The sequence below is a fragment of the Ambystoma mexicanum genome, chromosome 14 (assembly GCF_040938575.1).
Source record: "Ambystoma mexicanum isolate Mex_15411 chromosome 14, UKY_AmexF1_1, whole genome shotgun sequence".
In the NCBI taxonomy this organism is placed as follows: Eukaryota; Metazoa; Chordata; class Amphibia; order Caudata; family Ambystomatidae; genus Ambystoma; species Ambystoma mexicanum.
The window spans coordinates 636,356,584-636,381,634 of record NC_090940.1 but is presented as its reverse complement, the minus strand read 5'-3'; the positions used below and the strand labels follow the sequence as shown (position 1 = coordinate 636,381,634).

The 25,051-nt window shown below is 47.0% G+C and overlaps 1 protein-coding gene across 5 annotated transcripts in view; it reads right to left on the bottom strand.

Annotated features, from left to right (window-relative positions):
* MARK3 (microtubule affinity regulating kinase 3) overlaps positions 1 to 23,924 on the bottom strand; it is a 606,883-nt gene extending 582,959 nt beyond the window's left edge. For 3 of the 5 annotated variants that reach the window (XM_069638123.1, XM_069638124.1, XM_069638127.1), the window contains exon 1: positions 23,375 to 23,874. In XM_069638123.1, coding sequence (XP_069494224.1) covers positions 23,375 to 23,425 — 51 coding nt within the window. In that variant the 5' untranslated portion in view covers positions 23,426 to 23,874. Of the gene's footprint in view, positions 1 to 23,374 lie in introns of all 5 variants that reach the window. The other 2 variants (XM_069638126.1, XM_069638125.1) reach the window with 2 other exon arrangements.
* Positions 23,925 to 25,051: the final 1,127 nt, after the last annotated feature.

The window sequence follows — 25,051 nt, the reverse complement described above, 5'->3', positions numbered from 1 at the left end:
GATCCTAGTGAATGGGGAGATGTCTCAGCCATTTAGATTGGAGCAGGGGACGAAGCAGGGGCGCCCCCTCTCCCCGTTTATATTTGGAACCACTTCTCCTGGCCATACATGAAGCGGTAGTGATTCATGGGGATACCATTTGGGGGGGCAACAAAGTAGCGGCCTTCGCCGATGACATGCTGCTCACCCTCACGAACCCAAAGGACTCATCAGAGCAAGCATAGAACTGACTAAATTTGGTGAGCTTTCTGGTTTAAGAGTCAATTTTCAGAAGTCTGAGCTTATGAACCTGTCCCTAGGGGAGCAAGAAGCGAGAGACGAGAGCAATTTCCCCGTTCAAGTGGAGTCCCTCCGGGCTGCGCTACCTGGGAGTCAGGATCACACCCTCTGGCGGGCTGGTATGGGGCAAACTATGAGCCCATGTTAGGTTATGTTATCGGTACTTGTGTGGCGCACTGTCACCAACGAAATTGGTCCCCAGGCGCTCTGGCGGATCTGTAAACAGGAAGGGTGGGGGTAGGGTTAGTCGGGAGGAGAAGGAGTGGGAGATGTGGTGTGCTGTTGGCAGCTTCAGCTCGGTTGACACCGAGTGCTGGGCTTTTGTGCTAGCATCGGATCGGATGAAGGCCTCGAGTGCTGTGGGTGAAGTTTGTGTTGTTGATGCGGTGTGGTAAAGTGCGTGCGTATTGCTGGGAGAGAGATGGTTGTGTGGGTTTAAGCAAGCAGAAGATGGAGGATTGGGTTAGTGGGGTCTGTATCCAGGTTCAGGTACTTACGATTGAAAATCAAAAAAGACTTGAGATGGGGCGCTCTAAGAATATCCTGGTTGGGAAGGGGTGCTGTCCTCAAAATGGTGGTTCTCCCCCGGGTACTATATCTTTTCCAAGCCATCCCCCTGCCAGTCCCGGAAAGTTTTTGCAAGAAATTAGATAGGAGGTCAAGGAGTTCATCTGGGAGGGTAAGAGACCACGTCTGTCCAGGCGGCAGCTATTGGCTTCCAGGGGAAGGGGGCTTGGCGTTCCGACTTTCGACACCATCATGAAGCAGCACAACTAAGGGTAATCCGGGAATGGTTTTTGGAGGCCTATCTTAAGCACTGGGTAAAAATGGACAGCTGTAGCTCGGCATCATTGGGGGGGGGGGGGGGGGGGGGGTTTGGGGGCGTACTGTGGCTCCCGCATAGACTGAGACCATCCCACCTATATTTAAGTGGTATTACGAAGGGTGTGGTGGATAATTGGGACAGGGCAGTTGAGAAGCGGGGGATTACGACCTTCCCGTCCCCGTTCACCCCAATCTTTAACAATGGGGACTTCACGCCAGGGCTAGAGAGAGGGGCATTTCTACAGTGGGAGAGAAGGGGTTGTAGAACCTTGAGGGACATGTTAAGTGGTAAAAGGGTGAAAACGTTTGAGGAATGCAAGCAGGAGTTTGGGGTGAGTGAACGGGAGAGACATCGATACTTCCAGGTAAGGCACTGGGTAATGTCTGGGGAGATAAGGAAGGCTGCGACTCGGGACCCCACGCAATTTGAACGGTTTCACACCACCCATGAGGGGTGCAAAGGGTGAATCTCGGAACTGTATAGACAACTAGAGTATGCGAGCCCAGAAACCACTTGGGCGTACATGAGGGGTTGGCAACAGCAGCCTGGGGTCAGTATGGGACAAGAGGATTGGGAGAGGCTATGGAAGCAGATACAAAAGGTGGCAAGGGCGATCCAGCTACAAGAGGCTTGGAATAAATATTTGTATGGTTGGCACTATACTCCGGCTCGCCTTCACGCGATGTACCCGGCAACTGAGGAGAAATGCGGGCTCAGCAACCAACATATGGTGGGATTGTCCCATTATCAGGCCTTTCTGGAGAGATGTTGTGCATGCCCTCTCCCAGTCGCTGGCGAGGGGGTGGGGGGGGGTGGGGGACCGATCAGGATCCACGCAAGATTCTACTGGGAAAGAGGGTTGGGGGGGTTGGGGGGGGGGGCAAAGAGGAGCAGAAAGGCAAAAGTTTTTTTATGTTGGCCGCGATGGCCCGCATCGCCCAGAGGTGGAAGACCCCCACAGTCCCGACTGAGCAAGAGTGGTTAAGGAAAATGTGGGAAATAGTTTTGATGGAATGGGCATCTTATGCAGCCAACAACAAGTTGGAGAACTTCTCGGCGGACTGGGGAGAGACATTGGCCTACTTGAAAGGGGAATTTAGGGAGCAATGGTGCCCTCAGAGACTCAAGCTGTTGGACATCTATGGTTGGGTTGCGAGGGAAACGACTAGGTGGGAAGTTCCATTGGCGCTATGGAGAGGGTTGGGGGGTTTTGTTCGATGCAGTTTTGATTCTTTTTTTCCCTTTCCTTGTTTTGTGTTCGTTTCTCTCTCTTTCTCTTTGATTATTATGAAAAATAATAAAAAGTTAAAAAAATATAAAATAAAATCGCTTCCCCGACACATGACCCTTTAAATAACGCTGCCTGAGCTATTCAACAAACTGTTGAGGAGACCGTCCAACAGGCCAACAAGAGGGAGTAATTCGAACTGTCTTGTGGTTCCGAGACTTAGACTTACCAAGATTGGCAGTAATAGTTTTCCCGTCAAGGTTGCTAAACTCTGGAACTCTCTGCCCCACGAGTGGAGCAGACCAACCCTATCCACACTGTAGAAAGATATATCGCCCATCTCAACTTGACTAAAGGCTAGTCATGTCTGTCATAATGCCCACACTGCTAACACTGCCCATCATTGTAAATTATAGCTAGAACCAAACTGTATATAATTGAATTGTATTTTACCGATAGTTTATATCTACACTATGTCTTGTATGTAATCTTACCTGTACACTTATGTTCTATTGTCAACCATTTTGAAACTTTGTAAGCCTTGCACCTTCTTAATGCTGTGCCCCGTTACCTCTGGGTTTGGTGCGCATTACAAATAAACACATGTACTGTACATCAAAGTAACTTGTAGAGAGCAGACCAACTAAGACGCACTTGGACAGTAGGGCCATCATTTATACCAACCCACATGGGTCTTAAACTAAACTCTTTAGGAAATACCCCTGGGTTGAAAGAAATGCTTTTGGTCAGTGCAAAGACTACTTTCTATTCAATGCCAGTCTCGATTTCTAGATTTTCATCCTTTAAGACTTAAGGAATCAGACAACCTCATCACTCATTTCTCTGGGGTAACCTTCCCTCATGTAGCCATGGTGAGGTAGACTCTTTCCGATTCAAACCCTGGGGGGCGGTTAGATGAGATGATCACCCGAGGTGATGCTCGGGGAGATGACAGCATCGTTAGAGGAAGACGCATAATACCCCCCACAACCTTTCCTTTTAGGGATGTTCCTTTCATTCCCCAGGCCCCGATGGCCTATCTTAATATTCTCCCTCAACTCTTTGCCAACTCCACCTCCAATATTCTCCCACATAACATACTGAACAAAATATCCACAACTGAAACTCGGAAGAGAGGGATCAGTAAATAAAGTCCAACATTCACTTCCTCAGTATTGTGCTAAAACCAGTCCAGCATCAAATGGGATGAGGAAGAGTGCCGGAGCAATAAAGAGGACTAGAACCAGCAAACCAATGCTGCAGTCTAGTCTTTGGAGAATGCTCAGCAAGGTCGGGAACTTTAAATTCAACAGCTAATGAGGTGTGTGAGCTGCAGGAGTGTGAACCGACCACAACGCCTGTCGCCGGTTAGAACGCAAAGCAGGAGCACGCCACACTAAGCAGGCAAGACCTGAGAAGGAAGCTGGAGTGCACAGAAGCCACCACTGCCGAGCGTGAAATAGGAGACGTGCACAGGTGGAAGAGGCCCGGAGAAAGCACAGCGGCAAACAGGACGCACACAGCCAGCAGAGAAGGAAACCGGAACAAAGACATGCCAAGAGCATTTCCAGCACCTGTTAAGGCCAGAGAAAGCGAACGGGTTACCGGGTTGCTTATAAGTATATGCCGCAATGAACAAGGGGCACGAGAATCTCAGAACGAATTGTATGAAGAAACAAGTCCTTATGAATTGTACCGCAGCTTACTGAACCAATATTTACAGGAGGAAAGTAAGGGCAGCAGTGAATATTAAAGAGAACTCTGTTGAACAAAATCTACCAAGCCAAATTTGGGCAAACATTGTTTTATGGACAAGAGGGAAAATAAAAGTCATGGCAGGAGCGTATACCAGGCAGAGCTTTGTGATTAACCAGGAATGAGACTCAGACACTAGGTTTCATGGTTTTGGTCTAAGACTTTAAAATAAAAAAGGGGTGAAGAAATGCGGCTCTGTCCCTGCACACGATTTTCCCTACCTAAAACCAAAACTAAAGTCCTTTTAAGGTCAGAATGTCCAAAGTACTATTCTGTGCTGTGAGTGGTCAGAAATGTGAGATGGAAACAAAGGTATCGTTTTCTCAAGATTTGCCATTTTATTAAATGAAAAGGGATGAGATACACACCCATCTTCCCCTAACCTAACAAGAATAGCCCTACCTAGCAAACTAAAGCTAAGTGAGTGGTCAGAAATGTGAGATGGAAACAAAGGTATCGTTTTCTCAAGATTTGCCATTTTATTAAATGAAAAGGGTTGAGATACACACCCATCTTCCCCTAACCTAACAAGAATAGCCCTACCTAGCAAACTAAAGCTAAGTGACTTGGTGTCCAAAAACAAAAAAGTCTGACCCTCACACTAAAACACAGCAAAATTATACAAGGAATAGTTGGCTGGCTTCAACTCAACCAAGCAATATACTCATTCAAACTTAAATGTTTCAAAAAGTACTCCATTTGGCCAGGGTTGGACTTCCTTCACCAATTAAATACCTTGAGCAAAGTTCTGATTCAACCAAGTTCTGTTCAATGTAGCATAAGTCTTTCCATCTACTACGTCCTTCCACGTTGTAAAGGAAATGTCTTTCACAAATGTTGGTTCATAAATATGATATATTGCACTCATACACAAGTGAGTCAGAGCGCAACAAGGCAAGCGAGGGCAACAAGGGAGGGTTAAATAAATAAAATGATCTTTCTAGGCCCAGTGGGTTGTCTTCATCGAAAATTGTTTCACCTAAATTTGATCACCAAATGCTTTTTTTAAAAATGTATTTATTTTGTTGGGGGTCCCCCTCCCAACCACCGGTTTACAACCCTTAAAACCCCACCACAAACATCTCAAACACAAAATGAACCCTTTACCCCACCCAAAAATATATTATGTGAAAAAATATTAGAAGAAAAATGTTTATGCAAAACATTTCTCGGTTTAAAGACTAGATTCCGGCCCAGTGACATTGAGAATGCTCAAGTGCAGGTGGGAGGGGAGAAGTGAAAAGTGCTGAGCAAGAGATAACAAGTAGTGCATCCAGCAAGGTGGCAAGTGCAAGGTTTAAAGCACAGACAAGGGGGGTCTCCTTCAAATCCAACACGGTACCCACCAACCTCAAAGAATCATGGGTCCTCCCACTACTGAAAAAACAAACCTTGGACCCCCCACTATCCCCACCAACTACAGACATATCACCACCTGTGCCATTTCTACTTAAAATCCTAGACAGAGCTGCCTACATACAAATCCAGGATTACTTGGAAGTTAACCACCTGCTTGGCTCTCGGCAATCTGGCTTCCGCCCACTCCATGGTACAGAAACAGCTGTTAGACCTCAAGACACAAATGGAGGAACTAAAGGATAATGGAAAAACAGCCTTGCTCCTCCTACTGGATTTGTTGGCAGCTTTCGACTTGGTGGGCCATGCAGTCCTATGCAACCACCTCGAATCTGCCGCCAACTTCACCGCAGATGCCATAGCTTGGGTCCGATCCTTCTTAGCTAATCGCACTATGCGAGTCTTCTCCACCTCCGCGGATCCCATCAAAATAACCTGTGGTGTCCCACAAGGATCCTGTGTCTCCCCTACCATGTACAACATCTTCACCAGGCCTTTGTTTGACAAGTTGGACAGACGGTGTCACCTACACGAATTACGCAGACACCCAGATCCTCATACCCCTTTCGGACGACTTCGCGGCAGACTCCGCCTTGGTGAACAAGATCTGAAACCAATATCCAAAAACTACACATCCTTCAGCATTGATAACAACCCTATCAAGGTGATGTCTGTGGTTAAAACCCTTGGATTCTATCTGGACTCCTCCCTCACTCAAGAAGCAAGTTAACACCCTCGCCTCCATGTCTAGGCTAGTCTACTGCAATGCCCTGTACTCCGGAGCAAACAAAGACATCACAGACTAAATTCAAAGACTGCAGAACAATGCCCGGAGAGCAGCACTAAACATCCCTCACAGGGAGCATGTCACCAAATTCAGGAAAGAGGTTAATTGGCTAAAAATAACGGACAGAATCCTACTCAAAACAGCTTCCCTCATCTCTAAATGTCTGAACAACCTAGCCCCCCAACGGAAACGGAAAAAATCACGAGGAAAACTTCCATGCGACCCACAAGATCTGATAACACCTTTAAACTAGTGACTCCCAGGTTTAAACGCTCAACCGCGGGAGGAACTAGTTTTCCTGTCAAAGCTGCTCACTGCTGGAACAAGTTACCGCTCGACCTCAGAACTGAACAACCGTGCCCTAAATTCAGACACAAGATAATTAAATGGTTGCGGGCCAATGACACATAACTTGACTAACGCAGCCCACTCCTACTTTGGCCCTTACCATACCTCTGCTTCCATGTATGTCTCCATACTAAGATAGCTGAGCATGCATCCCCACCTACCTAGCCCATACGATACCTAGATTTATAGTCTGACCTATAAACCTGATTATATATCCAATGTCTCGGGAGGATAGCTCATCGGCAACGTGCTCGCCTTGGAAGCAAGACGACATGGAGCAACACGGGTTTGATCCCTGGGTCCGCGCTCAGAAACCTTTGGGTATTAATCGCGTTATAAATAACATATCATATCTGTTTAGATAGTCTTGCAGAAGTGCCTCGGACATCCCAAGATATGCCTTGTACATATGTTTGTATATATTCTTGCATGTATTTGTTTTTTGTCTATGTGCTCTCTATACTCATGCCAAATATTAAAATAAGCTTAAGATTTCTTGTACACTGTTGCGCCCGGCTACCTAAGGGTTTGGCGCGCATTACCAAATAAACCAAGTGCAGGTAAGGGGACTGTAGGGTTACAGATACGATCCAAGTGCAAGGGTTGCCAGGAGGCAGTGCGGGTGTGTGGCTGGAGGAGGTGGGGGGGCAGGGACCTGGGCCAGAGATCAGAGGGTAACCAGTTGCAAGGTTCCGCGGCAGACCGATCAGCAGGGAAGAGGAAGAGCGAAGGCAGAAGCAAAGAGTAAGGTCTTGAGGCGTTTCCGGAACCGGAGATGGTTCTCCTTCTCCTCAAGTTTCAGAGGGGCTGGGGGGCTTTTCCAGAGAGGCCCAAGCCGAGGAAAGATCTACCACCAACTCGTTGCTCGGAGAAGTGACTGACCCTGGGGGAATAGGAGACGCGAAGAGCTCGAGTGGGAAGGTATTTACAGAGGGAGAGTTGAAGGTATTTTGGACCCATGCCCAGAAAGCCTTGTGGACAATGCAAAGGGCCTTGAATTTAATCCTTGCAGCCAAGGAAGAGATTTCAGGGCTGGAGAGATATGATCCCAGGGCTTGAGGTCAAGGATATGTCTTGCAGTCCTGTTCTGGATGAGTTGCAGAGGGCGGAGAGTAGAAGCAGGCATATTTAGAAAGGCTGTTGCAATAGTCCAGCCCAGAGAGAACCAAAGCTCTAGAGACGGTAAGCTTCTGGGGGAAGGAGAGGAAGGGAATACCACCTCTGAGTAGGTGCAGTTGGTAGTTTGACTTTAGAGACGTCAGATGTGAGGAGAGAAGGAGAGGGAGGAGTCAAAGAGAATGTTGAGGTTCTTAGCCTCACAGGTGAGAGCAGGAAGAGGGCCAAGGGAGGCGGGCCAGAGAGCGACAGGAAAGGAGGGTGCAGGTGTGCCAATGAGGAGCCTCTGTCTTACTGGCATTAAGGCAAATCCAAAAACAGTTGGTTTCCACAGTATCCTAGTGAGGCAAAGATTTCTCTCAAAACAAGTTAATACACCAAAATAATTGTTCTCTTCCGAATGCCAAACCATTGTTAGCAGATCACACTTTCGTCAAATGAAAGAATGTCAGGATAGCACAGCAACTACTTTGTCAAAAGGTAGATAAGAGTTCATTAGATCTTACCACTACACCTTCTTGCCACAGACTCAATTCTTCAAATCATCTTCGTTCCTGGTATACTCTCCTGCCAGGACTGCCTACTATGGTCCATTTCCTGGTGTACTTGCCTGCCAGGAAGAACATTTCTACAACAATCACTCTTAGAGGCAATAAATATTTGTTCCAAGATTCCTCACAACAGTATTCCCTGTGAGGTCTGAATAATGGCTGCCTTTTCTTACTGTCTGACTCTGGGTAAAACTGGAACCCACGTTGCCAAAACTGGAAATTCAAGATAGGAGACTTGTTCTGAGGCTCCTTATCTACTTCTTGGTAGCCTTTCAGCTGTTGGGAATGTGGGTTACAAATCCCGCCGCCCCCCCCGTCTGTATCTCATACAAGGAGAGTTGCACCCTTGTTGCCTCTAAAGTTTCTTCACAGCCTCCTGGCTGTTAGCAATGCAGGTTATAGGTTCCCCCAATTGGTGCCTCACATAACGGGAATTACACCCTTGCCACCGCTTTAATGTTTCTTTAATTGTTCAGTATTCAAAATTATATTTAACAAATTTCCTTTGCGGAGCACCCTTGAGTCAGCAATAGCCTCAAGCCAACACACTGGTCTCCGAGGAGTCTCCTCTTTGCAGTCAGCTGCTGCTGTCAACAGGTCCCATGCAACTATAGGCAGGCTGCACAGCTCTTTAGCCGTGCTTCTCCACAAACTGATTCCCTCTGTGTCCTCTGTACTGCTGCTCGCCTTCATTCCTTGAGTCGGCATCAGCTGGCATTCTTCCTTCTATGGCAGACCCAGAATCTCAGGTGGCCTCTGCTTCATCTACTCCTTCCATGTCTCCTTTCCTCAGATGTAACTCATTCCAGAGTTTAAATGGCCCACTCAAGTACCTTGTCCTGTAACTAGACCGCACATTGTGATTAATAGCACTTTTAATCCTCGCCTGACTCAGAGCCCTTCTTCCTCGTCCCAGTACCATAGGCATTATGGTTACTGAAGTCCTTAGTGGATAATACAGCAGCAACATTCGTTCCATTTTTCAGTTAGTTTTGACTGCATTATGAATTGAAAGGTGTCCATTTTATTTTATTCTTTTCATTTATAAAGCGCACAAACAGCCCAGAGGCATTGAGGTGCTATTACCGATTTACATTAGGTTTTCACATACAGTAAGTTTATGAATGTTAAAGCGAGCAGAGTGATTCGAGTTAAGCAAACAGCTGTGTTTTGAGTGCTTTTTGGAATCCCCAATAGGATTATGATCTAAGCAAGGGGGGGGTCAGAGGGGGTCCACTGCTTGAGCCACCTGCTTTTGCAATTTTTACATTTGGTAGAAGGCGGTTAACGTAGTGTCCTGCGGTGTCTTGTAGAGTGAGCTTTGGCTATTTTCTGGGAGAGGTATGGGGGCTGTGTTGGACAGGCACTTATGGGTGATGGACAGGGTTTTGAAAAGGTACATTGTCGGATGGGCAGCCAGAGGGCCTCTTCTAGCTACTGAGATGTTGTCTTTTTAGGGATGCTGCTCGGTGGGCATCGTTTTGTATTAGTTGTAGTTCATGGATGTTTCCGAAAGAGGTGCCTGCAGAGAGGACATTGCAGTAATCCATATTTGAGCAGATGATTGCACAAGCAATTTAGGCAACTGTCTTTGGAGAGGAAGGTGTTTTGGCGGTACAGTCAGGGTGGCGTCAAGGTGCACCCTTAGGGTTTTTACAGGGGCTGAGAGAGGGACCTCCAAGTTATCGATCTGGAAGGCAGTGTATTGACCATTGAGATTTTTTAGAGCCATGGGTGATCCGACAAGCAGGATTTCAGTCTTGTCCCCGTTATACAGGTGGTTAGTTGCCATCCATGACCATCAACGAATAGGTATTGTCAAGGGTCTTGGAATGGTTTGCAAAGCTAACTGCAAGTAGGAGCAGGATTTGGGTATCATCGGCATAGTTTGTGTAAGCTATGCCGAGTGAATCCAACATGTCAAAGAGGGGCCTAGTGAAGATGTTGTATAGGGTCAGGGATATGCATGAACATTGATGTACCCCACAAGATAGGGGATGGTGAGGTATTAGGGGATGGTGAGGTATTAGGGGATGGTGAGGTATTGGTGTTCTGAGAAATCCCTCATGGCTTCCTTTAAGGAAGGAAGCAATCCAGGCAGTGGACATGGGGGAAAAGTTGGCAGAGGTACAAGGTCATGCCATAAGATTTTGTCGTCAACAAGGTCAAATGCAGTGGGAAGATCTAGGAGAAGTGCTGATTCTCCCTCATCTCTGATCCCATCCAGCTGATTTTATATGTCTAGCAGGGCTGGAATCCAGACTGCTGTGTTCCTAGGATGTGGTTGGTTTCAAGGAAGTGCTGAACTTGCAGGTTAGCTTCCCCATCAAGAATTTTTAGTAGGAAGGGGACAGTTGCGATTGGCCTGGGGTTGGTAGGAATAGATGGGTCCAAGAATGTTTTTAGTAGGGGGGGCGGCAGGCTTCTATGGGGCTGACCAGGACTGATTGTCAAAAAGTAAGCATCTATAAAAGGCAGTGATGAGTGGGATAGGGTTTCAGCACATTCTTTGATAATTGGCACCAGACATAAGTCTCCTTTGCATCTCAAGGGTTTTAGACGTTCGATTATAGGACTTCAGTCAGATCTCCATGAAATGAAATTAGGGTGGGGGGGGCACGATTTGGGTTAACTAAGGCGTCAGAAGGATTTTCCACCCCCACACGAGTTCTGCCTGGCGTGTTTCTCATTACGCACGCATTTCTAGGTGGTCAGAGGTGAACTAAGCATTGGAGTGTCTGACTGGTTAAGATTTTAGAGTAGCAAGTGGGTCAATGGTGTTCACTGCATGGATAGGGTAGAGGCGTGTGTGTCCACTAGTGAGTTAGGGTCGGCAGTGAAAGGGGGCTTAAGGCATGGTATGTTCAACCAAGGCATGATATTTTCATTAGTGAGCTTCCATGAGACTGCTGGTGGTAGCAGTGTGGCAGTAGGTTTATTTTTCCTAGGGCGGGGATGGAGAAATCAATGGTGGTCAGACCAAGGACAGAAGTGTTGGCGCTGGTAAAGACCTGGCAGTCCAGTGTGCAGCCCTTAACACGAGTTGGGTTTGGGTTGCAGTGTCCGAAACCTAGGGATTCTAGGGCATTAGCCAAAAAGGTAGCATGTGGGTCAGTAAGGCCCCGGTTAAGGTCTCCCAGGAGAATAATTTGGGAGGAGGCAGTGATGTTTTCTTCAATAATGTGGAGGAGGTTCTCCTCGAAGTTTGTGTGAGGCTAGGAGGGGCAGTAAGTGAGGTGAATAATGATGGTACAGGTAGGTGTGGGGAACAATGTGAGGGAAAGCAGGTCTGCATCATCATTGGGGGGTGGCGTTGACCTGCCTAATTGGGAGGGAGTCTAGCCACATGAGCGACAACAGCCTCTAGATGAGACATTCTGGTAGATGGTATAGCCGCAGGGAATGGCTAGGGATAGTGCAGGGCTTGATGCTGCATGAAGCCAGGTTTCTGGTGGTAATGAGGTAATTTCAAGGGCAGGTACGGAACATACATTAATGAGGGCACAGGTCATGAGGGGTTGAGTAACTGCAGGGATAGAGTGAGGCTGAGTGGACTTCGCCTGTTTGGTTGTGGCTGGGTGTTAACCCGGACCCATGGGTAGGCTGATGCCAATGTGTTGAGTCAGGTAGTCTGCTCACGTGCATTTGCTTATTTTTTGGGATGGGGTGTTCTGCAGGTCAGTGTTGGCATTGGATACTAAGCTGAGGCAGGTATGGGAGTGTCGGTTAACAATGGCTATATGCTTTGTGGAGATTGTAAAAAAAAAAAGGAAGTAATTCAACATTGGAGTGAGGATTTCTGTCTAATCTAGAATGACAATTAAGAGGTCATTTAATTCCCAAAGTACAAACCTGTGTGGCCACACGGGAGACAACTGCATGGGGTTTACTGATGACTATGCAGGATTCATCACAGACCCTCACAATGACAAAATACACCTGAAGGTGAAAGGGATAACTTATTTGGCATTGCAGGATGAATAAATGTTCAAAAAGTGAAATGGTTCAACTCCTACACAAAGGTTCGAGAACAATAGGAGTTCCTTATCCCAGAGGGTGGTTCCCCTTCCCCTGAATTGCTCTTCCTTCTGCTGTAGATTGAAAGTGATCAGTCTCTCTTGTTCCACAACAGATACACAAAACATCATGGCTCTTTGGCGTTTTGTCAGAATACCTAGTGTACTCTCCTGCCAGGTTTTACACCCCGGCTCTTAGTTTCGCATAGCCTTTTCAATAACTCTGATTTTATCCTTCTCAGGAGCCCTTTTACATAAAGTGTTCCCTATACACTCTTCAGATTGTCCTTGTCTGGTATACTCTCCTACCAGGACCTTTTTTACTGCCAAGTTTTCTAAATGCCTTCACTTACACTTGCCTGGTGCACTCTCCTCATGTGGATTCTGCACAATCTCAAAAGATGTTCTTTTGTTTGCTTCATCTGACACTGTATGCCTGCTATATTATTTTGCCTGTTCTTTCCTCGTATATGTATCGCATACACTCATCACTTTGAAAGTTCCCAGCATTCGCTCTTTTGTGCCCATTAAAAAATGCTCAGCTTCTTTCTCTCATATCATGTGCTTCCCTTGCAGTCATTCGCCTTTGGCAATATCGCCAATATGCCCCCGCTTCCCTTTCTGGGACTCAAAAGGTCTTGCTGGTTTCAGTGATTCTTCCCATCCTGCCACCTTCATTTGGCTTCTCCACCTCTCGATGTTGGTGCTGGACTCCTCTGCTCCATGCTGCGCCGGTAAGGCAATCGCTGTCTCGCAACACCTGCGAACCCCTAGAAGTCCTGTGTTGGCTTGGGGCATTCCTGCAGGAGCATGTTTTCCAGCACTGTCGGCCTGCTTTCTCTTCCTTTATGGGGCAGTTAGCTCAGCGACGCCTTCAGTCCTTCGATGCCTTAGTCCAGAGAGAAGCATCTTCTCTCCAGCAGCAGTGCAACGCAGTCAGCCATATCTGCTGTTTAAATCTCCTGGCTACAGGTACATGCTCTGAAGAACTAGCAGAGCCTGGACTCTTGGTCTTTTCTGCTCTACTCTATCGCACCAGTTATGGGAACGGAGTCCATCTTTGTGTACATTTTCTAAGAAGTCTGTAAGGGCAAGTTGGTCCTGAATAATATGTAAGAAGAGTCCGAGAAGGTACTTTCAGGAATTTTAGGGGGCACTCCAGATCTTGATGGTTCACATGCAGATCTTGAGTGAAGGTCTTCAGTACCTTCCCTAGGGAAATGAGGGGGAAGTGAAAAAATATGCCATTAGAGCATTAGGTATGGATGGGGTATCCTCAAGAGAGGAAGGGGAATACCATGCCCTGTTTGATTGTGTCTCACTACTCCCCCGGAGTTTGTCTCCCCTCCATGTGATCCTCATATAGCTGCCCCCGGGATCAGGTAGCAACTGCCATCCCCATACCACATGGAGAGTGGTCAATGCCAGGAAAGGGGTGATGCCACCATCGGATTCAATACTGCTAAGTATTTGAGAAGGACTGCAAGCTAAATACTCAAAGTCTATACAAAAAGACCTGGCAAAGGAGTAAACCAGGCACAATTAAGTGAACCAAACATCATTAAAAAGGAGATTACCTCAAGGAAGATGCATGCCCTGGAGGCTGAGAGTTATTGGAAAAAGTGGAAAAGAACCTGGCAAGGGAGTTTACCAAATGACCTGCAAAGCTGAGTCACGCACTCAAGTTTTGACTTAACAAAACACCAAGGAAGACGCATGTCCGTGGGATCCTGTATGTTTGCGTGGGAGGTTGGGGAAGGGAAGCATCACCCTGAGCATACTGAACCCTCCAAGGAAAGGAACTGCCCCTTGATTTACCAGGAATGTGATCATTCTTTTTGAGTGTGAATTTTCATATTGGTGAAGATTAATTTGGGAAAGCGAGTCATCCCCTGCAACTTTGAAAAATGTACTGCTTGAAACTCTTGGTTGAACTTATATTTTGTATTGGAGTTGAACGCTTCTGCGCCTTCAAGATGCAGAGAATACCCTGTGCACCTTAGATTTAGACTGAATACCACAATAGGATCACAGATGCAGAACATAATTTTGCACATCTCGACAAAGGGCAGACTCAGTTTTGGTTGAGGTAGGGAAATACCTCAGACTAGGGATAGTGAGGCATTTTCCCAAACCCTTTTGATTTAATAAAAGTATTTATTCCAAAACATATGTTCTGTGTCCGTCTCATATTCCCGTTTTACCACATGCTTCAAATGCACCACGTGAGTTTTCCAATCAGCCACACAGAGCTTTCCTAGAGTAGAGTCATAGCTACCTGGAATGCAGCTAGATCTTCAAATCATTTCTAGGATGGAGAGTCCTGAACCTGCCAATGTGAAGGAACTACAGTGGGACACTTCTTTCTACAAGCACTAGCCATGACCACATCCAAATGATTTGCACTTGCCATTGGTGTGTGAGACCGACTCTTGGCAAGTGAGAAATGGTGTTCTATGGGGTGAGCAATTGAGGGGGCGAGTGACTGGCAAATAGCTTGAAACATCACATGTGTACCCTTGATTGAGCTCTTAAAGGAACCATATTTACCAGATGCCCTCCGGTGGCTGTTGCCTTTAGGAATCTCTGCCATAGGGGAACATCTTTTGAAGTTATTACTTTGTTGTAGCTGGAGATTTGGGTTCTAGTGAGTGGGCTTTATAGTTAACCAAAGTAATCCGGTTTTATATTCCATGTAACCTCAATCACGAACCTAGAGGCACCTGCAGGAAGATCGCCAGAATCTGCTTTGTACAGACTGTATAAGCCAACAACTGACAGCTCTGGTGGGTGCATTTATTTTTAGGCTTTGATTAACGAAGTTCAACCATTGGCCGGGGTCACAATATACCAAAAGAGGTGTTTGCTTTGATGCTGGAGATGCTGCGCGCGTCTTTGAGGAATGGGTGCCTTCCAAGTTCAACAAGACATGCTTCAATCTCCGTTTTTCTGAAGGAGGGACGAACACCAGTGAAAACTGGCAGCTATGGGCCGATCAGCTTATTGAACACGGACAACAAGATTTTCGCCAAGGCGTTAGCTTTGATGATTGAGAATGCGCTGATGGATATCATAGATGTAAGCCAATCTGGATTTGTAAAAGGCAGACATGTTTCAGAAAATGTGAGAAGATTGTTGCCGACACTATATGAAAGCAAGGAACACCATAATGATGTGGTGACATTGTCCTTGGATGCTGAGAAAGCTTTCGACCGTATTGAATGAACATATCTTTTTAGTACATTGAAAGGCTTTGGTTTTGGAGATACCATGATCGGATGGATAAGACTGCTGTATTCCCGGCCGACTGCTTGTGTTCGGACTAATGGCATGGACTCGGGCATTTTTGAACTTGGGAGAGGCATGAGGCAAGGCTGTCCACTGTCACCGATTCTGTTTGTGATCGCCATGGAATTGCTGGCTGTGAGGATAAGAGAAGAGGATAGAATTGAGGGCGTACGCTTTGGTGCAGCCTCCCAGAAAGTTTGGTTGTATGCGGATGACATGCTGGTGGTGGTTCAGAATGTGGAGAGCTCCATTCCTGCGCTGATTGGGTTGATCGATGTGTTCAACCAGGTTTCTGGATACAAGATCAATTGGACCAAGTCGGAAGCGATGCCGTCATCAACCACGTGCACTGTGTAGAAGATGCGGGACTTCCCCTTTAAGTGGTGTCCGAATAAGATGAGATACCTTGGGATTTGGCTAACGAAATAATGGATGTCAATATTACACATGTGATTCAATCTTTGGAGCTGGACCTGAAGAGATGGAATGCACTTAAATTGAGTCTCTGGGGGAGAGTGAATGCCATCAAAATGACATCAACACCGCGAATCAACTATGTGCTCAGTGTGCTTCCCCTGGACACGAAGAAGGGCCATTGGAGGACAAGTGAGAGTTTAATCCAGTCTTTTCTCTGGGAGAACAAACAGCCACGCCTCAGCTTGTGGAAATTGCAGCTGCCCCAAGACTGTGGAGGTTCAGGGGTTCCTGACTTTGAGAATCATCATTTGGCCTTTGGAGCCAGGCATCTGGTTCCATTTATTGAAGATTCGGAGGATGTTTGGACGCTGGCGGAATCAAGTAGTTCTTCTCCGTTGCCGCCTAGGGCCATACTGTCCACGGTGGATCGCTCATTTCCGCCGACAAGATTCCTGAGAACTTGTTGGAGGGAACTATGGAAGAAAAGTAAGCGCAATGTATGTGATAATGATTACATCCCTATCTGGTTGAATCCAGGTATTTTGCTGAATGGGAGGCCGCTATTGTGGTTGAACTGGCTCCTGAGTGGTGTACTATGGTTGAGTGATCTGATGGAAGAAAGCAAATGGATCAGCTATAGAAGACTTGCACAAATTAAAGATCTCAGAGACTGTACAATGAGTGAATACAGAAAATTGAGAGGTTTGCTGCGGAACCAGAGAACTGTTGATGGCGGTGGTTGGCAGTTATGGCTACCTGAATATAAGACATTAGGTGGTATGGCGTCCAAAGTATATAGAAATCTGAGCCAACAGTACACGCCAGCAGAGGGGTTAACTAAGTGGCCTGAGGTCCTTGGCTCCGATATGACTGTGGAGAGGTGGAGGTTTCTTTGTAAAAACGTGACTGACATCCATTAATCTTGGAGAACAATGCCGCCAAATCAAAATTCTTAGTAGGGTGTTTTGGACTCCCCAGAGACTTTATGCGAGAGGGATGGTTGACTCAGAGGCCTGTTGGAGGTGTAAGCATGATGTCGGCTCCTTTGAAAACTTGATCTGGGACTGTTATGAACTGAGGACATTTTGGAGGAGGGTCACTGAGAAGATTAATGAGGTTCTATTGCTGCAAGAGGATTTTGATTATAACACTATCATCTTGGGTGAGGATGACTCACTTACCCACAGAAATGCTGTTTTTTAGGGCTGCAAATTCTGCAAATAAAATTGTTTTGAGAAAATGGAAATGTGATGAGAGGCTGACCTGTTCAGAATGGGTGGAGGACTTGAGGCAAGTGGCCAGAGTTGAGAAGGTTATCCTTCGCAGGAACAAAAAGTTGAAATTGTTTGATACGTGGGGTGGGTTTTTGGATGACATGTGATAATAAATTGGTCTGTTTTGCTTTTTAGATTCTGTGAAGGTTGGGGGTGGTTATGGGGTGTGGATTCTATGCAATGAGTTATACGATTACAATGCTGATAAGTTTGTTGTTTGTAGGTTTTCTATAAATTTCAATAAAATTAATAATAATAAAAACAATATACCAAAGTGGATGCCCTGTCTCAGGCTTGTCCGCTTACCAAGACACCACCAGTAGGATCACATTACACTGAACAAGATCATGGCCGCCCTACCCTCCTTTGTGCAGTACACTCAGAAATATTATACCCTAAAAGCAATTCCTGGAAGAGACACGAAACAATGAACACTATACAATAAACTCCTCTGTTCACTTACAAATCAAAGACGAATCATGCTCCTTTGGGGCGCAGGACATTTCAATACAGGCATAACACTGCATCTGGTGATGGTATGCATCATAAAAACCCCTTCAACAAGATGTCACAGAATATAGGCGTAGGGACCCAGCGTGTGGCCCTACCAAGACCTCTTGACTAAAGTCTGAAAACATTAACGTGAACACTTGCTAATGAATGCTGCATGCCTTTATCTTTAATTGCCCTGCTCCACCTTCAGAACTTCTCAGCCAACAATGCCACTAGCTGAGCCAGAGAAAGCTTGCAGGAATCCATCGTGCCTAGCTGTAGGTCAATGCCACACAGACCCTGACTAGAGCGGATAGAAATCTCCATAACTGCCCTGGCAAGAATGGGTGTGCCAGTCTGCCCATCACTGCTTTCCAATGACACATGGTATCAAAGAAAAACAAGCATAGGGCTCAGAAAGAGCTATGGAATGCATACAAAGGGATTCCTTGACCACTGCAGATTAGACCGACGGGCGCATAGAGTTCACATTGGAGGCAACTATGTATTTTTTCACACCGTTAAGCCTGGTTAACCGAGTTGGCAGATCCGATGAGCCCTACAAATCTACAATAGTGCATTGGTCGAGGTGAACAATGCTAGTTTTTATGCAAATCAGTTTCTAACCACATGTACTATTCATTCTTTCGAGTGCTCTGTGGGGCAGAGACTGCTTCGCACATTTCCACAGTTTTTTTCTCCAAAAACTTATGATAATGAGATGAATACTGAAATTCCAGCAGCTGCAGTGAGTTTGTTACTGCTGGGAATGAGCAGCAGTGCCAATTCTGCACTCTTTAACGAGTTGTCTTGGTTTTTGGAGGAGTTTTTCTGATTACGTTGGTTTAGGCATAGCCTGCCAATGCACGTATATGTGAGGTTGCAGATGTAAGGCTCAGACACAATGATTACATGTTTTTGGGCAGAAAGGTTTATTATACAAAAAAGGTGGAGAAATGCCCTCTATCCCCAAAACTAAAAGGGAGTTTCCTGCCACCAAGTAAACTAAGGAAATAGTCAGAATGTCCAAATTATGAAGTCTGTCACTGTTAAAGCGCCTAGTTTAGTCCCGAACACTAATACCTGAAACCAACTGTGCAAGGGTGATCTCTTCCTAAAATAAAGTATTCTGTGAAGATACAAGCAACATAAAAATTCACCGTCTCTTGGGCAATCACAAGTGGCAAAAATAAAGCAATGTTCAAAACTGAAGAACTACATGATTAGGGAAGTAGTCCTTTCCCCTAGAACCTTTATGGGCACTCTCAGGAGTGTACCTGCTTAACCAAATGTCAATAGGCAGTTCAAAAAATAGTCATTAAACTCACCAATTTGACACTCCTTTTGAGCCAAGTGTAGGATCTGTTTACACAATGCATTATTCGGGTAGTATGGCTCCGGGCCACAGACGTGCACTATTCTGAATGGCTTGGTTTCTTCCTTGCCAAATTCCCTCTCATGGACTGTCCCTCTTTAGGGTGGGAGTCGAGACTCAGGAATATAACAGCTTGGTTCACTCACCTGCCCAAGTAGTTACCTTTTCGTGAACCTCTTGTTTGGGTGTGGGTCCCAGACTCACAACATACTGTTTTGATTTGGTTCAGTTTCTCTTACACATGCAGGTCCCAGACTAGAAATATTCTTATTGGCTCATGTTTATCATATGGTTTAGTCTCCATTCGCACACTATAACTCAGACTGGAGGTACTTTTTTACAGACCACTTATAAACACCCCTCCAATAGACTGATTCAAACAATACATCATGTTTAAAGGGTCTCCTTCGTTCCCAGGGCCCCAGAACCCCTTAATCAGACTTCCGCCTTCACCCCCAAACCTCTAGCCCACTTTGGTATTCCACTGATCTGTTTGTTACCTTCTGGTAGGTACCAGCGTTTCAAGAGCATCTGCGTCTCTGGTTGTGTTAACATAGTTATGTCTGTACAGCACACCTTGTCTGGGAAGTCAAAAGCTCCCGGTAGCTGGTTTCAAGCTAACCAGGCTCCCCTGGGCTATACCCAGGAGCTAAACAGCTCCCAGCTCTTGCCAATTTCGATCACTGACCCTTACCTGCTGGGGTTTGTTTTGTACACCTTTTCTCTTATGGGGTCTCTGGATGTAAAGTCCACTCTTATATGTCCAATCCTCTGGCTTCTCAAACTGGGGAATACTTTCCTTGCTTGTCAGGGTGTTGGTCGCTAGATTTTGATTATCTCGTTCTCAGATTTAATTGTGCTTCTGTTTCTCACATTAAAGTTCACCTTCATCAACTTGTCAATTTCACTAGGACTGGGGTTCTCCTGTTGAATAAAGATTACCTGGGGGCCTACCGTTCTAGTTACCTCTGGTCTTAGAGGGGAACTTCTGTGATTGCACATGCGTTCTGCCCTCCATCTATTAGTGTCCAATGGCTCGTTACTATGGCAGATGGTAATAATTTGCAAGCTGCCCACCACAAAGTCGCTGGGGTTACTCCACCACCAGGCTATGCATCCCCTATTCTCCCATCTCTTGCTGTGGGCCAATACTGGTTTTCCAGGCTCTGTTCTGGCGGTCAGAATATTATTCTAAGTTGCAGGCTCTCAGCCCCCCCCCCTACTTGCGTATGTTGTATGTTGCTCTCTTCCTCTACTCGTCTTGTCCTTTTTCAGTTCACTCGTCCCAATTGAGTGGATGGAGGTCTCTTTAGAGACAAAAACCTTTTCCCTTGTAGCAAGAACATTTTAGCTTTGCCTTCAGCCAGACAGTTTCTCAAAGGAATGAGAGTCCTACTTGCCCAAACCCCTAGGGAGGGCATTTGCAAAGGAGGCTCACCTCCCTAGCTTCAAAAGGTGGAGGCCCCCCGTTTGGGCAGAAGGGGAGGGGGAATTGCCTCAATTCGTCACACACATTTCCCCTCATGTTTGTGGCAATCCCCTTATTGACGGATAGGAAACCAGCTTAGACAATTTCACTTTTCCTTCCCCTTTTGATGTTCAACAGTGATGAAACAAAAAAGTTGTAAGTCCAAAAAGCACCTCATTACTCTTGCATTGGTGTCCTTTCTTGAGCTTGTCCAGGTCAACAGTGGATGGTCTGCTGTCAAGTTATACCTCAGGTGCATGGCAGCCAATTTTATCACCAATGCATCAAGTTACAATGCAGCATAGGATTGCTCTCTTGGAAAAAGATTCTGGCTTCAATATAGCACTGGATGTTCTATGCCGTCATATTCTTGCGAGAGCACTGGCCCCAACCCCCCATTCCATGCATCCGTTTGTAGTATAACTTCTTTATCGATTTCTGGTATATTGATTGGTTCAGAGCACAGAATATTTTTCTGGCTGTCAAAACTGGCTTGATCTTCTCTTCCCCAGGTTAATATGTGGTTGGGCATATTTGTGAGGTTAGAGGCTATGATAGAATAGCTAGTTATTAACCTTCTATGTTTAGCCCAAGAAAGGCACAAAGGTCTCCTTTAGTCTTTGGAGTAGGTGTTCATTGGACCACCTTAATTTCTCTGCCTGCAGTTGTATCAGGATATCCCCAACAAAAAATGTGAGGTAATTCACCGCAGATTGGGCCAGATGACATTCCTGGGGATTGACGTTTAAACCTGCTTTTCTCAGGACATGGGTAACTGGGTACAGGTGATGAATGTGGTCTGGCAAACTCCCTGTGGGTGACAGTGTCATCTAGATACGCTCTATTAATCTCTGAAAAGTGGCTGGGACTACATGGAGACCAAAGGGTAAGACCTTGAAATGAACATGCCTTGTGGCGTTGAAAAGGCAGTGTCCCCCTCTCCACCAAAGTCAACTGGGGGATTGTGTAGTCTTCCCTTATGGGTTTCTCAGATATGTCCCATTACCTGCTTGCGAGTTCAATACCTTGAACTATTTCACTGGGACAAGTTTCTCCTGTTGAAAAACTATTCCCCAGTGGCATCTGGTCCTTCCAGTTACCTCTGGTCTTATAAGGGGGGCTTCTCTGGGGCCTGCACTCACTCTGGTTCTTCTAGTTTATTCTGCCTCGGCATCTGTTCGTTTCACCAGCTCACCACTCTGGGACCTCCCTCTGCCTCCAGTTTACACTGCAGGTAATACGCTTGTTGGCTGAATTCACAACCCGGTTGTTTCGGCGTCATTGACCATGCTCTCTGCCCAACACTGGGACATGTATCCCATTCTCTTCAGTCTCTTGGTACAGTCAAACACTGGTTTTCCAGTGCTCCGCTCTGGCTGTCAGAACACTGCTGAAAGTCACGGGCTCTGTGGCTCTCCTTGGCTCCCAGTCTCCGGTACTACAAAAGTTCAGGCACCTCCCCCGCTTCTGTATGCATATCTTTTCCTCACCTTAGCTGGGCGTATTCTGCTTTTTCAGCTTGCTTGTCTCAGTTGAGTGCAAGCCTCTTCAAAGATACAAAAGCCTTTCCCTCATAAAATGTTAGCTTTCCCTTCAGCCAAGCGTCTGGATTTATATTGTTCTTCACGTCAGACAGGCCTATGAATGCTATCATGGGGAATGGCTTAAGGAGTTCCTCAAAGTAACAGGGTTCTAGCTACCTATGGTGGAGTCTCTCCCACTGAGGTCCGACTTGTCACAACCCCTAGGGAGTGTCTTGTGAAACGGGGTCCCCTCCCTAGTCTCAAAGGGGAGGCTATTCCATAGGGAGAAAGAACAGATTCCCTCAATTTCTAGCAAGACATAACCCCCAACAATTAAATATGGAGCAAAGACCCAGGGACCGAAATTGAGATTGGATAAGGAGCTTAAATTAGCTCCTGGGAATCTAGCATTAACCAGTGATCAGGAGCTACCAGTGGAGAACCAGGAACTATTGCATAGCATTCCGCAAATCTAACTACCACGTGAGATGCACATTTTGTCCCTGGTTTATGACCCATCATGCTTTAAATATGGCACACGTGTTCTACTGTTTGTTTATAGTTTCTACCAAATAAACAGAGCTAAATTCATATATGTGTGTTTGTTCTGCATCAGACAGCCTAGGGGAGCCAACGACGACTCCTGGCAGGTGTTGGTGTGAAGCTAACCAGGTTCTCTTCTAAGCTATAACAGGGAGCTATATAGCTCCTAGCACCCCTCCATTTCGAACTATAGAGACCTTTTAAAAAATCAACAAGTTCTGCTCCTCCGCGTCTCTCTCACATCCCTGCTTTACATGCAGGGAGTGGCCAGACCACACGCACGACAGCCACACGTGTGCTACCCCAGCTCACGCATCCTCACTCCCAGACAGACACAGACAGGCAGGCATCCTCACTCCCAGGCAAGCATCCTCACTCCCAGGCAAGCATCCTCACTCCCAGACAGACAGACAGACAGGCATCCTCACTCCCAGACAGACAGACAGACAGGCATCCTCACTCCCAGGCAAGCATCCTCACTCCCAGGCAAGCATCCTCACTCCCAGGCAAGCATCCTCACTCCCAGGCAAGCATCCTCAGCATCCTCACTCCCAGGCAAGCATCCTCACTCCCAGACAGACACAGACAGGCATCCTCACTCCCAGACAGGCATCCTCACTCACAAACACGTTCCATCCCACAAAAAAGAGCGAGGTAAAGTAGTCAGTACACACTAGGTGTCTTGTCCCAGACACAGGGTGGGTAGTTCTCCCTCCCCCAAAGAGTACTCACATTTTCCGTCTCTCGCTCGTTCACGGTGGGCAGGGGCGTCCTTGTGGACATGGTACTGGCTGTGTCAATCCCCGCCGGTCCCAGAGTTTAGGGCTGATGTCCGGAGTGATCCAGAACAAGTCCTGCAGTCCAGTCGTCCAAAACCGTGAAAGCTGTGCTCCAACTCGGGGAGCTCAGGCAGCTCAGGCCTGGGTGCTCCAGTCCCCTAGGGCCAACGGTGCGGGGTGCTGTGCCCCCACCCCGAGCCGCCTGAAGTCATGGCACAGGCGGCAGCCGGGCTAGGCGCAGGGTCTCAGTGCATAGGGAGCTGGTGCAGGTGTGCCCGGCGCAGCCCATGCAGGCACGGCCACCCGCCAGGGGCTCACAGCCTGCTGGGGCTCCCACGGGTGAGCTTACTCATGGGTGACAGCGCTGCCCCTTCTCGCCCCCCCTCTGCTCTGCCCGTCCCTCCCTCCGCCTCTCGCTCTGTCTCTGCTCCCATCCAAGATGGACGGTGCACTTCCGGCCGGAGCCAGCCAAATAGGCGAGCTCCGGCGCCCACGCCGGAAGTGACGCCGCGACGCCGGCTCGCACGCAGGGCCCCCCCCCCGAGCAGGGCGCACGCGCTTGTGTTGCTGTTGCTAAGAGAGACCAGGGGCAGGGCTGTCAGGCTCTGAGCCCCAGCTGGGGGAAGAAGTGATGGGTCTTTCACAGCTGCAGAGGCGAACAGTTATTTATTATTATTCCCCAAGCTACTGCTTGTGCATTCTATAGTCCTGCCACTCTCAGGATGAGGGCATACATATAACGGATGTTTAGTGCATTTATATTTATTGTGTTTTATATAGCGCCTTTGTCCAAAGCGCTTTACATAGGACAGTCAACAATATAATGAATCAGAATGCAAATCAGCGTTCATAAACAGTAACATTCAAACTGTGTTAATAAATAGTAACAATCAATTAGCATTCCTGGGAGCAAGCAGTCAATGGGCCTCATTACAACCCTGGCGTTAAGGGGTTAACGGCGCCGTAAAAGGCTGCGGCGCCGTTAAACCCTTAACGGCCGATTCACACTTTAATGCCTGTTTTTTGCAGGCGTTAAAGTCCAACCCGCTAAGGGACCTTGGTGCTAATTACGGCAACGTAATTTACGGTGCCGTAATTAGCGCCTTCCCCATTCCCATTGAGCCCTGTGGGCCAAAAATGGGAATGGGGAAGGGGCTATGGTGAATGGGAATTTACCGCCCCCCCAACCTTGGAATGGGGCGGTAAATCTGCCATCCACCATGGCGGAATCCGGCATTGGACCATGGTGCTAACAGCACCATAGTCCAACGCCAGGGTTGTAATGAGGCCCAATTAGTGTTTATAAACAGTAACAATCAAGGGGCCTCATAACGACCCCGGCGCTAAACCATGGTGCTTTTAGCACCATGGTCCATGCCGGGGTCCGCCATGTTGAATGGCGGAATTACCGCCCCATTCCAAGGTTGGCGCGGCGGTAATCCCCCATTCACCATGGCCCCTTCCCCATTCCCATTTTTGGCCCATAGGGCTCAATGGGAATGGGGAAGGCGCTAATTACGGCACCGTAAATTACGGTGCCGTAATTAGCTCCTAGGTCCCTTTGCGGGTTGGTTTTTTAACGCCTGCTAAAAGCAGGCGTTAAAGTGCAACTCGCAAAGGGACCTCGTAA